Source organism: Leuciscus leuciscus (assembly GCF_965113295.1).
Source record: "Leuciscus leuciscus genome assembly, chromosome: 1".
In the NCBI taxonomy this organism is placed as follows: Eukaryota; Metazoa; Chordata; class Actinopteri; order Cypriniformes; family Leuciscidae; genus Leuciscus; species Leuciscus leuciscus.
In genome coordinates, this window is record NC_138725.1 from 57331027 (window position 1) to 57349768 (window position 18742).

General features: G+C 36.4%; 1 protein-coding gene across 2 annotated transcripts; it reads right to left on the reverse strand.

Annotated features, from left to right (window-relative positions):
* Positions 1-724: 724 nt before the first annotated feature.
* slc6a16a (solute carrier family 6 member 16a) lies at positions 725-16994 on the reverse strand. 2 transcript variants are annotated; one of them, XR_014197270.1, is made up of 13 exons: positions 16528-16994; positions 12976-13207; positions 11515-11672; positions 9507-9633; positions 8576-8751; positions 8155-8265; positions 7806-8047; positions 6897-7077; positions 6022-6223; positions 5777-5936; positions 5515-5677; positions 888-4874; positions 725-849 (listed from the first exon to the last, which is right to left on the reverse strand). XR_014197270.1 is itself a non-coding variant. In XM_082136633.1 (12 exons), exons 2-12 carry the CDS (start codon positions 13205-13207, stop codon positions 4545-4547), a joined length of 2082 nt encoding a protein of 693 aa, XP_081992759.1. In that variant the 5' UTR covers positions 16528-16994; the 3' UTR covers positions 725-4544. The 2 variants fall into 2 exon arrangements, 1 of the variants encoding a protein (XP_081992759.1); XM_082136633.1 differs by having other exon boundaries at positions 725-4874.
* Between the last annotated feature and the right edge of the window lie 1748 nt (positions 16995-18742).

Genomic DNA, 18742 nt, shown 5'->3' on the forward strand with positions numbered 1-18742 from the left:
GAGAGTCGATGTATCATAAAGCACATATTTATTTAGAGTCTGATCTATTGACATATTTGTACATAATCAATCAAATATTTTCATAGCTTATAGTATAGCCTACATTGATCATGTAACTAGTAAATGTTTTCCACCTGTAAATCAAAGTAGTTTCTCAGCATGAAAGTTTATGAGCAGTCTATCGCCACCTTGCGTTTACTACGAGACGTTTGCAAATTTGAGTAGTGTAAATGTTTTACCAGATAGCTTCATATAGCCTACCAGCCAAATCAACCAGTTTTATTCAAGTCGAATTCTTATTTTCATAATAACAACATACTAACACACTGAATCAGCCTTTCTATGTGGTCTGTAAGGTTACACCAACAAACGTAATTTTTTGGATAAGATTAAGGATTATATCAGGTAAAAATAGCTCCCTAAGGTAACAGCTGCACGGTTTCACTTTGTACAGGTGAGTTACATATATATATATAGGCCTATATATATATATATATATATATATATATATATACATATACATTTTCCCCTTAACATTGTTTTTGGTTGTTCTTATATATTGATCTGAGACCAGTTCTCTGTATATTGTTCCTTTGGATAAACATTTACTGTGAAAACTGTTGAAAAGTATTTGAATTGAACTTAAAGCTTTATCTTCAATTTTATAGCCTACTCTATTATTATATGCTGTCAAACTAAATCAATATAATAATGTGCTTTCACATATGACCAAGGAACTTTTTATTTGGCATAGAATAGATATACAGTGATTCTTCAGCATGGCACAAAATTGCAATGGTAATTACAAAATCTTTGTTCTCTCTCTCTCTCTCTCTCTCTCTGTTCTCTCTCTCTCTCTCTGTTCTCTCTCTCTCTCTCTCTCTCACACACACACATAATCCAAACTGTACTGTATATACTGTCATATCACAACAGAAGTGAACACAGAGAATCCTCACAAAGGAAGTGAACATGCAAACATCCCTTGCTGTATATACAAATCCAAGCATCAACAGCATAACAGTTTGTTTTTATTTAATAAAAAGCTTTAGTCTAATGAGTAAAACCTCTCTTGTGGATCAGTCTAAAATATAGACTAAAATCTTTCTGGTCAGCATGAAACAGAACAAATGTATTCTGAGCTTTCCTACCAAAAAAAACAAAAAAACAAAAAAACATTTCAAAGGAACATGTAATGAAGCTGCCTTCTATATTTGTGTTCACACTACTGATTTAACCTGAGGCTACATATAACAGTCATTTATTTTGATCTGTTCTACATTGATCTTCTAATATCACAGTACAATTCAATGTTATTGAATATGAATGCAAACCCCTGTGCAGTCATAGTTTGCCATTGTAGAGTCATGGCTAAAATTGCATGTATTGAGTGTTATGTTTTAAATTGCAGCATGTGTGGTAGTAATTTAGCAAATGTCTCACTCCTTAGCTTAAAGACACAATGACACAATCGTTTTTTACTATTTATGTGGTGTTGGACTAGTTTTTACCTGCTGCTGCTGGGTAAAACCCTAAAAAAAAAAATGAAAACGTAGATATTTGGAGCCAATGGTTGGGTGATGCTGAATTGTGCTTCCTCCTTGACAAAGTAGCTTTAACCATTTGTGCAATCTGCGGCATTTGATAGTCAGTTTGTTTATGCTATGACGTGGATTTACAAAAAAATTATATATATATATATATATATATATATATATATATATATGACATTTTACTGTCACTGAATACTAGAATCATTCATTTACCTAATTCATGTCAGAAATAATTTGACATTTACCATAACTCTATTAACAATACGATTTTCTTTTGATATTACAACCAATTTCCGGCTAAAACTAACTTATTAATAAGGTTAATGGCTAACAGTTTCATACTCAAAGAAACATTTTTAACCTCTATGTACCATTTCTTTGGAGAAAATTATTTAAAAATATTAGTATTCTAGTAATAGGGATAATACTGATATTTTTTAAAACATCTAACAGTCTTCCACCATCTATTTTTAGTAACACTTTACAATAAGGTTTCATTTGTTAACATTAGGTAACTACATTAGTTATCATGAACTACCAATGAACACTACATCTACAGCATTTACTAATCTTAGTTAACGTTAATCTCAACATTCACTAATACATTTTTTAAGATCAAATGTTGTATCTGTTAACATTAGTTAGTGCACTGTGAGGTAGCATAAATATAAACAGTTCACTTTTGAAGTGGAACTTCAACACTGCATCTTGGATTGGCGCTATCGGGACGGCATCAGCGTAACCTGTGTCTGAAGCACATCCATGACGTCATTAGCGGAGCGCCTGTGAGTATATAAGAGGCCGACTGTAATACTTGGCTTTCAGCTTAAGTCGTGGGGATCGCAGGCCGAGCTGGCTGAGGTATGGCTCTTTTGCATTCTTAAGTCACGGGCTTGAGCAATCTGTTAGATCAAGATGTGCTATCTATAACATCATCTGATCCAGCAGATAGCATGTTGCTGGCACCATCCAGCCAGAAAGAGACAGATGTGGTTGAGGAGGGTGAGGAAAGTTTTTTGCATTGTGCCATACAAAAAAATGGCAAAAAAACCCAGAATAAGGGTTGCATTCTCCCCCCAGAAGTCGTGGTAATACCCAAGGTCGTAGTTGGGAAAATATTCTCCCTTGGCGAATACTCCCTAGGGGCTGTGGCAAGCAAAAAGAGGTTGTCATAGCTGAGCCATTTTTGGGGCTGAATTGGCCTGCGAGGGAGGGAGGAAGGTTGTAAAGGCCGGGACTTCCCTGCTAATGTGTTTGCAATTTGAATATAATGATGCATTTAAAAGTTAATGGCTAAACGTATCTTTACAAAAGTTCACAATGCCGCTGCAGATGCAATATAATGTAGACAACATTGAATAAATAAATTTTCGTCAGGTTAGATACTGATAATTAATCACTCAAACCCCTTTATCTAAACCTCTCTACATAACGGCCGGACTCGCGGGTCCTCCATGTCTGTAGTTTTTTTAAACACTTTTCACTCGTGTTTGTAGTTCTAACCGAATCCTCGTCCAACGCCCGATGGGTTGTGGGCAATATTAGCCGTTAGAGTGTGCATCGATCTGCACTTTGGATTCTGACCGGAAATAGTAGACCATCCAGGTATCTTTGGAACACTCATTTCAACATACTACGATTTGCGGTGTACTAATTATATTTTCGAATACTATTTAGGACAGATAGTATGCGAATTGGAACGCACCGAATGTCTCAGGTTACAACTGTAACCATGGGTTCCTGAGAAAGGGAACGAGACACTGCGCCTCATTGTCATGCCTTGTGCTTGCCTACATCTCTTCTTCAGACAAAAAAGTTGATGACTTGTTACTCTGCACCTTCTTATAATTCACGGGCTCTCCACTAATGATGTAATGGACTTTGGTTGGCCAATGAAATTCGGTGTGTGTTCACCAGTTATGCTGACGGTGTCCCCATAGCGTCAATCCAAGATGCAGTGCCTCGTTCCCCTTCTCAGAGAACCATTGTTACAGTCGTAACCTAAAACGTTTTATTAACTAACATTAACAAAGGATAATAAATGCTGTAAAAATATATTGCTCATTGTAAATATTACCTGAGGCATTAACTCATGGTCTGGGTGAATACTCGATTCTGATTGGCTGCAGGGTGTCCATTAAAAAGTGATAGAGGCCACCTAGTAAAGGAGTTCTGGTGAAACTGACTGTTTACCCTTCGAAATTAATAAATGCGCTGGCTACATCAGCTGTGAGTAACCATAGCAACAGGCAGTAAACTGAAGGGTTCTACGAGCTGAGCGGACTATAAATATCTCCGGTTGCTAAATAAACCGTCAGGCGTAACCAGGGAAACCAAGTTATTGTTTGTAAAAAATTTAGATTTGGATTGTAAAACTAATTAAAATATAAACTATTGTTTAAAAAATGTGTTATTTGGCTAGTGACCATGGTATAAGCGGGTTAATGCCCTTCGAGGTGTCCATTGTCAGGTATTAATGGACTTCGGCGGAGGCAACCGGCCGTCGCCCATTAATACCTGACAATGGACACCTCGTCGGGGCATTAACCCTTACTTAACAAATTGGACCTTATTGCTGAGTGCTAACCTATTTTACTTAAGAAATTGTAGTAAAAACAAATGTTTTATTCTAGATGACGAGTGTAATTGCTGTGCTTTGGAGAATCTGTAATCTTATAATTAAGTATAATTAATTAATATAATTAAGTGTGGATATTCATTATATTCAGGCACTTATGGTCCAGGCCACTTCACTTAGGCTAAGTACATGTAGGGATTCAAGAACAAAGCAATTCAATGATTGGTACACTCGCAAAAAGTATCCCTGTTAAATAGTGCCGCAGTTGACAAATATTTTTCATTGAATGTTCATTAGCATAATGAGAATAAATGGAGTCGGTCTCCCTCCACTCCATTAAAGAACTCCAACACTGATGAATAAATAGTCTTGTTGTTTTCTGCTCAAACACCCGTTTATCTCAATTTTTTCCCTTAAACCTCAGTGTCTTCTTCTTCCTCTCCATCTTCCTGTTGCGAGAGTAGCCTGTAGTGTTCAGCACTCAGTGGAAGGAAGGTGGACCGGGGCCGATTCCTGTCTTCGTCCACTGAGGAGTGATGGTTATTTGGCTCTGGCTCATCAGAATTGCATTTGGAGTATCGCTCTCTTGGAGGCTCAACTTCACCCTCCTCCACTGGTAGGCTCCGCCCCCCTCTGAGGAAGGAGAGCAGATAGCCAATGGGCACCGGGAGAGATGCTGTAATGATCAGCATGGACAGCATGATCAGAGCCCATCCAGGATACTCGAGGGTAGCTTCAGAACCCTGACAGAGAGAAATACTTTTTTCAGTAAAGACACATTACATTGATCAAAAGTGGCAGTAAAGACATTTATAATACTACCAAAAAATTCTTCTTCAAATAAAATGCTGTTCTTTTGAACTTTCTATTCATCAAAGAATCCCCCCCCAAAAAAGAAAAAGATCAAGAGTTCCACTAAAACATTAAGCAGCACAACAGTTTTTAACATTAATAAGGATAAATGTCTCCTGAGCAGCAAATCAGCATATTAGAATGATTTCTGAAGGATCATGTGACACTGAAGCCTGGAGAAATGGATGCTGAAAATTCATTTTAGAATCTTTTCAAATAAAAACATTTTAATAATATCTCACAATATTACTGTTTCTACTGTATAATTGATTAAATAAATGCAGCATTGATGAGCATGTGAGACAAGACTTCTTTAAAAAGCATGAAAAAAACACCAAGACATTTAAAAAAAAAAAAATTTAGTCATAGTCATACAGGTTTTTACCGACAAGAGTAAATGATGACAGAACTTTTTTTTGCATGTTTGTGCCTACTATCCCTTTAAGTTATCTACGGTCATCATTCTTTTTTTTTTACACACAAGTTAGTTCATAGCGTCCAAACTTATTTTGCACTCAGTTTGTATAATACCGTGGTGTGGTTCCAGGCTGTGTAAGTGGGCCGTTTGAAGACCATGCGGAGAAGACTAGCAGCCAGCAGTCCCAACATGCCGAGCAGGCATACATACTTCCACAAATAGCGATAAACCACTGGAGGGCGCCAGTGTAGCATCACCTCCACATCATCCAAGAAACTGCAAAACAGCAAATACAATGAGGATAAAAAAACTACACACAGCTGATCCCACAACTTAAATCAGCAAATAAATTAATTATTTCACACTTCATCTCACCGATCAGCACCGTAAACCCATGCCACGCTGAAAGTTTCAAAGATGACCACGACAATCAATGGCAATGTTGCAGAATAATCGTCAAACATGGTCACAAAATAGTTGCCACTTCTTTGAGTGAAGAGCAGGCCAAAGAGGAATCCCAGGATACAGCAACACACTGCATGTTATACAATGATACAGCCAAGTTACGTGACAGCTAGGGCACAATATCCTTTAGTATTAGCACGTCTATTTGAGTGTACCCGTCAACATGGTCTTGTGGCGCCCCAGCACTCTGAAGTTGTCCATGAGTGGGGTAAGAATCCCCTGCATGGTGCCAAACATGGTGGAGAGGCCCAAATTCAGCAGCATGAGAAAGAACAAAGTTGACCAAAATGGACTTGCAGGAAACAAGGACATCGCTTCTGTAAATGCTATAAATGCCAAACCTGTGCCCTCCACTCCCTGAGAGAAAGAGAAACAGCATAGATGGATGGATGGATGGACTCTCACAACCAGAAATAATTTCACTATGACAGTGAGATACATTTAACTAATGTAATAGAATATACACTGAAGCGCACACATACACTACCGTTCAAAAGTTTGGGGTCAGTAAGATTTTTTTATGTTTTTAAAAGAAGTATCTTCTGCTCACCAAGGCTGCATTTATTTGATAAAAAACAATAATAAAAAAAACAATAATATTGTGAAATATTAAGACAATTTAAAATGACTGTTTTCTATTTTAATATATTTTAAACTGTAATTTATTCCTGTGATCAAAGCTGAATTTTCAGCATCATTACTCCAGTCTTCAGTGTCACATGATCCTTCAGAAATCATTCTAATATGATGACTTGATGCACAAGAAACATTCATTATTATTATCAATGTTGAAAACAGTTGTGTACAAAATTGTTTTTCATTCTTTGATGAATAGAAAGTTCAAAAGAACAGCATTTATTTAAAATAGAATATTTTCTAACATTGTAAATGTCTTTACTGTTACTTTTGATCAGTTTAACTCATCCTTGATGAATAAAAGTATTGATTTATTTTATTTCTTTCCAAAAAATCAAATTAAAATTCTTACGGACCCCAAACTTTTGAAAGGTAGTGTATATGTTAACCCTACCTTGCTCATTTCTCTTTCCAGGTCACAGTCAGTGATATTTGACCCTAGCAGGCTTCCATAGTGGCTGTACCATTCTCTGTAGTCATGAAGAGACACTGATTTGGGGTCAGAAATGTTGAACCATGGCCACCAATGCTGCGATGAACCTGTTGTTGACATTTCTGCCATCCTGGCCACATTACTGCAAAGTGACATTAATAAAAATACAAATATAAAGAAATGATAAAAACGTTAGTTTGATACAGAATAATTTATAGTAACATTTAGCTGGATTTATTATATGCAGTTTAGTTTGAGGGGACAAAAATTATGAAGATGAATAGAAGGATGAAAAGCTTACACAATATATAACAATCACTGCTATGTAAAATACACTATCGTTCAAACGTTTCTAGTCAGTAAGATTGTTGCTGTTGTTGTTGTTGTTGAAGAAATAAATACTTTTATATTGCAAGGATGTATGAAATTTATCAAAAGTGGCAGTAAACACATTTATAATGTTGCAAAAGTTTTTTAACTTTTCAAATAGATGTTCTTTAGAACTTCATCAAAGAATCCTGAATAAAATGTATCAGTTTCCACAAAAACATTAAGCAGCACAATTGTTTTCAACATTGATAATAATAATAAATGTTTCTCGAGCACTAATCATCATATTAGAATGATTTCTGAAGGATCATGTGACACTGAAGACTGTAATGATGTTGACAGTTCAGCTTTGACATCACAGGAATACATTACATTTCAAAACATAAAAAAATCAATAGAAAATTATTTTAAATTGTAATATTTCACATTTTTACTGTATTTTTGATCAAAGAAAGGCAGCCTTGGTGAGCATAAGAGAAAATACAATACAATCGTATTTCAAGCAAAAACAAAAGAAAGCGAACACAGATTCTTACTTACGATGCAACACATTCCAGAGCAATGTTCTTGGCTCTGAAACCAAGGACCACAAAGACAACCAGAGAGGCCAATACTGAGGTCATGAAGTTGATGGCAGAGACCATGATGGCGTCCCGGTGGCAGTTGTTATGCACAGGGTTGTAGGATGAATAAGCAATCACAGAGCCGTAACCCAGACCCAGTGCAAAAAACACCTGTGTGGCAGCCTGACGCCACACCTGCACTTCCCCCCAAATCTCCAGCTAATCCAAACAGAGAAATACTGTATGATTATAACATTTTAATATAGCATGATTTGACATGCCTTTAAATTGCACTTTATGGGAGTCATGTGAGCTCTTGTTGTCACCTTAGGATAAAACATATATTTGATGCCATCTAAAGCCCCGTCCAACATGAGCCCTCTGATGAGAAAACAGATCAGCACAACGTAAGGGAACACGGAGGAGAAATACATCACCTGGAGAAAAGGAATAGACAGATCATAAATTGGAAGAATGTTTTATTTTATTTACTGATTTCACTAAGAACATCTGTTGATTAATTTTTTTTTAAACATTTTGGAAACAATTTTATGTCCCTTCAAGAATTGTAAAACCTCACAAGGATAGTGAAACTAGAGGAAAATGGCTTAATAAACAATACAAATATTTATTTTTGACTATGTAGAAATGCTAAAAGTTTTGTGAGTGTTAGGGGATAGAAAATATCATTAGCTCAGTAACAAACATATATGTACCAGAAACATCAAACGTGTTTGTATTTTGTACCTTGGCAGAAGACTTGATGCCCTTGATCATTGCGAGACACACTATAGCCCAGGCGGCAAGGAGGCAACCGGTCATGATAGGGTTAAACTCTCCTGACTCATCTATGGAGTCTGAGATATCCAGAGCCTTTCTGAACCAGAAATAGGAGGTAGGAGAGCTTGCGGCACATTCCTTCACTAAGACAGGAAGATGAGATCAAAACAACTGTACATACTGTAAATCTCAAAGACACAACATATGCAAAGTGTGTAATAATTAGGGATGTGCGTGAGTAACTGACTAGTGGACTGCTCATTCTTAACTAATTATATGACACTAGAAAAACCATTTTGAAAAGAAGGATAATTTTCCTTTCAGCATCTGTCTGACTTAAGCAACAACTAAATGTTCTCTTCCATTGAATCCCTCACCTAACGTTTGAATGCAACAGGTTTTACTGTTGTTTTTAAAGCTTGAAGTTTTCATTAATGAATTTTGTTCCTTTAATCCTTTATTTTAATTTTTTTTACTTACACTACCGTTCAAAAGTTTGGGGTCGGTAAGATTTTTTTTTATGTTTTTAAAAGAACCTTTACCAAGGCTACATTTATTTGATCAAAGTAAAAACAGTAATACTGTGAAATATTATTACAATTTAAAATAATCGTTTTTTATTTGAATATATTTTTAAGTAATATAGTCCTGTGATATTAAAGCTGAATTTTCAGCATCATTACTCTAATCTTCAGTGTCACATGATCCTTCAGAAATCATTCTGATATGATGATTTGCTGCTCAAGAAACATTTCTTATTAATATAAATGTTGATGATAGTTGTGCTGCTTCATATTTTTGTGGAAATCATCTTTTTTTTCAGGATCCTTGGTGAATAAAAGTATTAATTTCTTTACCAAATTGATTCCAAGTGATTTTGTGTATGTAAACAACATACCTGTCTGGTTTGAGATCATATCAACAGGACAATGTTCCCATGGCAATGGATACTGGAATGAATTCCCCATATAGAACAGAGACCAGGCAATGATCACATTATAGTACAGGGCCACAAAGAAACAAACCTGAGAGAGAAAAAGAGTACAATGACATCTCATGTCTGTATAGGTGTATGATTAAAAACCAAAAAGAGAGAAAGCCTAAAAATACACACTGTCAAGATCTTTGATTGTTCCATTACTGTGTAAAGCAATAAATAAATAAATAAATCCTCTCATATTGTGTAAGATGCCAATATTATAGAACTTCTGCCATCTGATCTTACAGACGAGCTGATAATGTTATCATACAAGCACACACATACGAATGCTCACAGGAAATTCTCTTATACTCAAACAGAGAGGAACGACTCCTCCTTACAAACACAGAATATACGTCAACATGTATGTATGGATTGTAGCCATTGTAGCCAGTTAAAGCTGGCTGCGTTCTTTAAGGCAGTCTCAGAATAAAACTGACGCCTCTGTTTTGACAACTCTAACCAGCATGATACAAATATTTTCTTAAAAATGTCTAATTTTATTACGAGTCAGCCACAAAATATTTGTGGCTTTTTTGCCTGTGGCATTACAGAAGCTGAAGCTCATAAATCCCGTGCCATGTAACCACCAGACGAAACATGATACCTTTCAGCTCATTTTAAATATAAACTCACCAATAATATCTCTGAAAAAATGTCAACACACTATTTTTGTCCATCTTTGTTATAATGTCTAGTATGCACCAGAAGAAAACAAACAAACTGGCAATAAAAATAACGATGTGAACCAGGTTTACACCTCATAATGCTACTTCATAATGTTAAATTATGTAAACTTAATTATGCTAAATAATGATTCATTGTAAAACAAATATACTGAACTGTCATCAATTATTCTTTTTGACTATATAAATTCAGTTAAATTACCTTGAAGACTGACATATACTTTCTTCACTAACCCACCCTGAAACATTAATATTTTTTATAAATAGATTCTTTGATGAATAAAAAGTTTTCAAAAAAAGAACAGCATTTATTTAAAATAAAAATCTTTTGAAACAATATACACTACCGTTCAAAAGATTGGGGTCAGTAATTTTATTAATTTCTTTTTTTTTAAAGAAATTAATACTTTTATTCAGCAAGAATGTATTAAATTGATAAAAAGGGATAGTAAAGATTTATATTGTTAGAAAATATTTCTATTTTGAATAAATTATGTTCTTTTTCAAAGAACAGTTAAGTTTTTTAACAATTAAGTTTTTATTCATCAATGAATCCTAAAGAAAGTATCACAGGTTCCAGCAAAAATATGCTGTTTCCAACATTGATAATAAATCAGCATATTAGACTGATTTCTGAAGGATCATGTGACACTGAAGACTGGAGTAATGATGCTGAAAAATAAGCTTTGCATCACAGAAATAAATTATATTTGAAAGTATATTAAAATAGAAAATCATTCATTTTAATTGTAATAATATTTTACAATGTTTTTTTCTGTATTTTTTTAGCAAATAAATGCAGGCTTGGTGAGCATAAGAGACTTTCAAAAACATAAAAAATAGTAATGTTTCCAAACTTTTGACCGGTAGGCTACTGTACAGTACTGTGCAAAAGTCTTAGGCATGTTAATACTGTAGCTTTGCAGGAAGGTTTCTTCAAGCATCTTTGAGACGTTCCCGCAGTTCTTCTGGATTTAGTTTGTCTCAGTGTTTTCTGTTTCTTCATGTAATCACAGACGGACTCGATGATGGTGAGATCAGATCATCCTGGCTGTTGTCAGACTCCTTGTGCATACACAAATCTCACTGGATTATTACAATTAATGGCTGGGGGGGGGGATATTAACATGCCTAAGACTTTTGCACAGTACTGTATATGGATATGAACATAAGCTCCATGCTATAATGCAATAGAATAATACTTGTAATTCTCATACAGAGAGAGTGTATGTGTGTTGTACCATGCAGCTGGAGTAGCCAATGCCTGCGAGGCGAGGTGAGATGTGTTTCCAGACCCCGATGCTGCCCTGACGGATGCTCTGGCCAGCGGCCAGCTCCATAAAGAACAGAGGAACCCCGATAATGAGCAACAGCAACACGTACAATAACATAAAGGCACCTGAAGAAAGAGAGTGTGTGATTACATTACAAATCATTCAGTTTCACAAACACACACACATACAATGTTTAGTTTAGTTTAGTTTTTTATAAAGCACATTTCTACTGCCTCAAGGGCAGCTTAAAGTGCTGTACAAAGCAATCAAGGAAACCAAACAAAGAGAATACAAACACAACAACATACAATTAATATTTAGTTCTCTCCTGGGTCAGAGTCAAATGTCAAGATATAAAAGTGCTTCTTCAAAGCTGTTTTAAAAGCACTCAAAGTGGGGACAGAGCGGATGGCAAGCGGTAAGTTATTCCATAACCTAGGACCGGCTATCGAAAAGGCACGGTTGTTGTAGAAGAGCACATATGTGAGTCTACTCAAGCTCTCTCATCCGTCTTTTCACATTTATAGCAATACAGTTGGCTACGTAACAAAAAGGCAATAGCATGTCACTCTGTAGGCATCTTACAACAGTTCCCACACAAGGGATTTTATAGGTTATCATGACAGAATATGCTAATCAATGACTTAAAGATAGATAACTCCACGTCAGCTACATAAATTCATCAACTATTCAGAAACGTCCTGTTGCATTCTACATGTTGTCACTTCTTCTTGAGTCTCTCCATCATTGTCCGACTCCGGTTTAAACATAAAAGGCATTTTAGTGTGTGTCTGTGTGAGGTAATCGGAGCTGCTAATATACACACAAGCTCTTGAAGCTCCACTCTCTGTGCCGGGAGCAGCAGCTCATTTGCATTTAAAGAGACACACACAAAACAATGCATTTTTGCTCACCCTCAAACAATTTGAACATGCTATAAAAAAATTATGTGTGGGCTATTTTGAGCTAAATCTTCATATACACACTTTGGGGACATCAGAGACTTATTTGACATCTTGTAAAAAGGGGCATTATACCACCCCTTTAATATCAATGTTACATACTGAAAGGCCAGAAGATAGAACAAGATCAATGGTAGGACCATTAATATGTTGAAGGAGGTCAAATGAGTCAATGAGTTGTACAAGTTCCTTCACCAAGTGGTGGGAAGGTCAACAGATATAGATATTAAAATCACCCTGGATTAGTAATTTATCCACAGTAGGGACTATATTAAACAGAAGAGTCCCGAATTCATGAATAAAGTTCTTATTATATTTTGGTGGTCTATAAATAAGGGCACAAGTCACTGGGCTGGATAGTTGAATTGTCAATAATTGCAACTCAAATGTACGGTATTGAGTGGAAGGCAAGAGTCTACATTTAAAAAGTTTTTAAAAACTGTAAATGAATAATAAAAGTACCCACCTCCTCCATTTTGGTGGCAGAGGTAGGGAAACCTCCAGACATTTCCCAGGCCAACGCTAAAGCCCACCTGGGCGAGCACATACTGCAGTTTACTGTCCCACGCTGGCCTGTCGTCCTCCTGCCCAGCAGCACCTGCAGACCCGACTTCATCATCTGCCGACACCAAAGCCATGTCTGATCGGCTCTCGGCCAACACACTCCCGTTCTCATTGGTCAATGGTGGCTTCTCCATCTAGAAAGGGCACAATATTTGTCCAGTTTTCGTTTTCATTTTAGCTTAAGTTTTAGTAATTTTGCAATGTGATTGTCATTTTTATTAGTTTTTTATTTTTCTATTTATTTTTATTCCAGTTTTAGTAATTTTAGTACTTAAACTTATTTTATTTCAGTTAGTTTTCAAGGCAACATTTCTCATTTAATTTTTTTTTTAAGTTTAAATCTGATATTTATATTTTATTTCAGACTTAACAAACAATTTGAAAAGTTTTAGTTATCAATAATAACACTGCTTCCAGTAGCGCCTTGTTTTAACCATCATGGGTAAATGGTGAATCGATTCATTTTTATAACTTTTCTTTACAGGTTCTCAGCAATTATTATGTCAACATATTAGATCTAAAACAGTGACATACAATAGAAAAGTACCTGTGTTCAACATGTTTCGGAGTTAACATAACGTGCACAGTGTGTGAAGACACTTTCTTGGACAAGTACACCCATTTCACAGAAAACCACGGGGATCCACTAACCCCTTATCTAGCTCTTCGCTTCCCTGTATTTACTTCTCTCTTTTCCCTCTAACTCTCTCCGTCTTCCCTGGAGAGAAGTGAATAGTTTCATTGTGTTCTTTATGTAAGTTGGAGCTAGTAAAGTCAATAAGTCAAGTCCACCTTGCCATCTCCCTCCTTCATTTCAGCTATCACTTTTCTTCTCACTTCAATGTAAACAGAAGATCGTGGTGTAGAATGTATAACACAGAGAGCAGAAAAGTGAAGAGAATGTAGAAATGATAAATAAATGAGTTGTCATACATTATTACCATGTATAAGTCCACGTACTTGTTTTATTCAACATCAAGATGTTACAGTAGGTAAAAATAAAAATCTAAATCTGTTTTACTTATTTTTCTTTGCATTTTTAAAAACTTTTTAAATAACTTATTGTCTTTTATTAGTAGAAAACAAGTTATTTTAGAATTTGTGTTTTATTAAATTTTTTGTGCAAACTTTCACTCCTTATTTGTCACTGAATTGTACAGTAAATATAAATGTCTTTATCTTAGAAATAATCCAGACATTCACCAGTGGAGATAAAAAGCTCAGCTGAACACAGACAAAAGACAGACATGGAAGTGTGTATTTCAAAATCGGTCTCGTTAATTTAGCAAATAATAAATGTTTGCAAATTTGCATACAGTTCAAGACAAATATTTAACAGCAAACAGAGGGCAACCACAACTACAGCACCAGAGTCCCATTGGTTCAAAACTAATTTTGACCCAAAAAAATTCCATTTTTTCAACATACAGGGGAGCTCCTTATGATTGTGAAACAACCATGCCTGTACAAGAATCTTTAGGCCATTGCTGGAAATTAACAGACATGTATTTATAATTCAATGCTTTAGAAAAAATGTATAAATGGGTCTGTATACATGAAAATATATAGCTGCCTTTATTTCATAAAAGGGGATAATCTTATTTGCAAGTATTAAAAGGCATTAAAAAGGTTGAAAACCCCTGAATTGTGGCATGAAATAAAGTAATGCGTCTGCATATAGTTTCACAGCTAAAGAGGCCATATGGGTAAATGCAGACTTGAAACATTCGGGTCCAGGAGTATTTGCCCACCATCTGAGGAAGGGCCCAGCTCAGGGGTCTATGTGCTCTCCACTGTAAGAGTGGAAAAGTACAGAAGTCCGGAGCCCTCTCTAGCAAAAAAAGAGAGTGAGAGAGCATGTGAGAGAAGGAGAAAGAGGTGTGTTACTGCGTCAGAGCTGGAGCGGCTAGTCATTCTTAGTTGCCTGACAGGCAGACATTGTGCGGTGGAAAGTTTCCAAGGTATCCGATGCCTCTATGACGATCTTGTGACAGGTGAAAAATAAACATGTTTCTTATCTCTCTCCTCTCTGTGCCCTCTCATGTCTAGGAAGTTGTTTATAACGGCAATATACTGTCAAATTACACAAAGACAAAAATCCAACTGAAAGTAGTGGGAAAGTGAACAGATTTTCTTTGCCTCTGTTATTCTACAAATGCCTTTTCTACGAGTGCCAGTGACCTTCCCACTAAACACGTTATTTGATTGGCTCTGGCTGTGCTATTTCTCTATACCAGTCTCATTTTATTTCACTTATGCCACACTAAGCATGAGAACACATGACTATAGGCCTACATGCAGACAGAATCTAGTGTCAAAGCCACTGATTATTTCATTGAAATATCGCTCTCGCTCTCCTGGCCCCGAGTGGCCATCAGGAGAATCGGGAGTATTCCCGGTGGGCCGCTCATAAATTGGGCCAACTCAACTGCGAAGCATCTAATTTGTAAACAAAATGATTTACGCACTAAATCCAGCATAAACCGCGGTGCACAACCGTTCATATTTTCATACTCTCAAGACAGACGTCACATCCCAAAGATCACAGCAATTGGCTGCCGACCGCGTTTTTCGCTTGATATTTGCATAATACAGATAGATTATTTGCAGAATAATCACATGACGTCTGTCTTGAGAGTTTAAAAATATGCAAATTGTGCCGGAGTTGGCCTTGGCCATTAAAATCCCGGGCTGAAAATGGGTCCCACTCCGGCCCTTATGCTGTTTAATATTCATGTCACCTTGAAAGAAGCAGAGGTTTACTTGTGTTTCATATCTCTAACTTACTCTGAAACACTTTACTACATATTCCCAAACTACACAAGTACAATATTATGATAAAACAAAATGTTGAAAAATAATGCATTATGTCTGTTGCTCATAATATATAGCCTATATATAGTGCTATATAAATAGGTTTTGACACTTGATTACGTTTAATACGTTTTGACACTTGATTGTTTGATAATGTAACAAGCTTTAATTGTAAACTAACACCCAGCGTATATTTTTGGCTTAAATTTATGCAACATCACCCGCTTGGTGTAAATTTGGCAGCTGACGGTATTTTAGGAACATATGCCATGCCAATTAACAATGGATATATTTCACACCCCACATGTATTTACATTCATTGATCCAACTGTAAATAAACAGTAAAACCTGATTAAACTAAATGAAATTGATCAGATAAACAAACATATGGCCAATTGAACGTATTAAGGACAAAATGCATTGACCAATTTAAAACTTTTATGGCAAGGCAAACTGCAACAGGACACTATTTGCTAGTTTATTGTTGTTGTTGTTGTTTTCTGATAGAAACAAACAAGAACCTCCAAAGCACTGTGCATTATCATGTAAAAGTAACTCCTGAAACTCAGTTGAAAAGTTTTCGATTGCAGCTCAAGAGAGAAGAAAACTTTCATAAAGCAACAAATTCTTCGAGTCTTACCTTGGCAGCCCGTTTCAGGGGGAGTTGCCCTGTTGTAGTCTTTTGTTTAAACCGCTAATCTTAAACTGACAGGCTCTGCGTTATCGGTTCTGCTAGTATTCCAGTCATTCAGACCCACTGCAATATTTATCCCACTCTTCGGGTGGTTAGAAGATCGCCACGTTGGAGGGCTCCGAGTGCACAACTTTGGTAAAAAGGCAAATGTAACGCCAGACCCTGCAGTTAAGCGCGCTGTCATTGGAGACCAACTCGCGAGCTGATTTACCAATGCGCGTGAACGAGGCCCCTCCCCCTTCTTGACAGCTCTTTGTCACATTACAGAACACGCGGAGCTCTCCTTTTGGGGTCTCTGCACTCGTCCCTTTAATATCTGGTTTATAAAATAATTATTGATGTGTATAAAGCCTCCTAAACTATTATTATATCACGTAGGGGGCTTATCTGGGCAGCAAAACTAGAGTTATGCATGGTAATGCATGACTGCTGCTAGGCTCCACCTCGCGCCCCGCCTCCTGTTTATATTTTGCGAAAGCGCACTGCTCTTCACGTGCGTTGAGAGCTCACTGGCCAATAGAAAAGGCTGTGGGTAAGTAAAGATAGTGCATTTGCTACAATAGTAGATGAGCAATGACAAATGGTTCTAGACATGACAGTTACATAACATAACTCATTTCTGCCAAGAAGACCCATTTCACTCTGTTAACACACGAGGGCGCCATCGCCTGAGGACCTCTAATGTCATTTTGATCATCAGTGTAGCATATAATATTGCTAAAGTCATTGTTATTTATATAAGAAACTTTTTGGAGCCAATGGGATTCCTATCGAAATTGTCTTATAGGACAAGACATATCCTGTAGGACCACTTCTGCAGGACTTGAATGGGATCCATTTGGGTTCCTATTCAGGTCTAAGGGAATTTAATGTGATATTTTTAAGAATAATAAATGTGCACTTCTCCACTGTATTTCTTCCACTAAACAATACAATGTCCTTTACTAAAGTACTTTTTGATTGTGTCTTGCAGTTTTCTGAAACTAACCTCAATGTACACATTGATCAGAAAATATCAACTTATGTTGCGTACTGGCCAACCTTCAGTAACATTTAACAACTAGGCTGCTCTAGAACTGGTGGGGGGAACAGAAAAATGAGTCATATTTTGAACACAGCATTAGTGTGCCACTTGCTAATACACTGTAATGGACTGATGAAACAAATGGAAGATGGGAGAGAGTGGTTTAAATGTAGATGGGATTAAATTGAGAAGGGTGACAGTGTTGGAGATTTTAATTGAATCCAGTGAGTCAAATCTTTTGAACCCTTCACTGAATCGTTCAGTAACATTTTCTGCAGGCATTGCATTTGCACTCACTTCCATTCATTTGCAATCGTGTGCGACAGGATCCGGGAGACAAGAAATGCAAGCTCGTAGCTTTGGTTAGTTTGGTTAAGTTGTATGCAGTGTCATTACAATTAGTTACTCTATACTTTTTTGTTAATAAAAGTTTGGTGAATCCTGACCTGCAAATTTATATGAAGAGAAGACGATGTCACAGATTGACCGATTTAAAGCCGAATTTATAGAACACAAACAAAGATGCAGGTTTGCAGTGTTGTTGAAAATGGTAGATGGAAGACTAAATATATTCCCACAATCTGGATTTATGAATTTGCTATCTATTTATTATTAAAACAAAAGGCACAGAGCTTAACATTACATCCTCACTTCAGAGCCAAACGACGTCCAGCTCCCCCTCTCTGGGCGAAATGGGTGGAGTTATGGGTAGGGTCAGGGTGTGGTTGGACCTCTCGCTGGATGTAATGAGTAAAGCTAGACGTCAAACTCCACCCATTGGCTTGGCAGTCAGCAGCCTCATGAATTTTGCATATGACTGTGGTAGGTGGTGATAAGCAAGTATTTTAGAGTGAATCATTGAATCATCTACTTAACCTGTTTGCTAAACACACAAGTCGTTCACGAACAAAACATCTTATTTAACTTTATTAAAGGTTGCATGTCTAAATAATTTTTTTTATATTTTGAGACTTAAGAAAGAGTGTTTAATTATTAGTTTGCTTAAAATATTAAGATATGTACCTTTGTGAATGAGAGGAAAAAGAAATGCAATTACTTTAGGTGTCCTTTTCAAAATAACACAATCACTGCAAGTGAGAGGTTACATAAGTGTGGGAAGTGTATGAAATTCTTCCC

Coding starts and splice junctions, on each gene's coding strand:
- slc6a16a (XM_082136633.1), bottom strand. CDS start 13,207: ATGGAGAAGCCACCATTGACCAATGAGAACGGGAGTGTGTTGGCCGAG. Junction 9,634..11,514: donor TTGGCTACTCCAGCTGCATG/GTACAACACACA, acceptor TTTCTCTCTCAG/GTTTGTTTCTTTGTGGCCCT. Junction 5,937..6,021: donor CCACAAGACCATGTTGACGG/GTACACTCAAAT, acceptor TATAACATGCAG/TGTGTTGCTGTATCCTGGGA.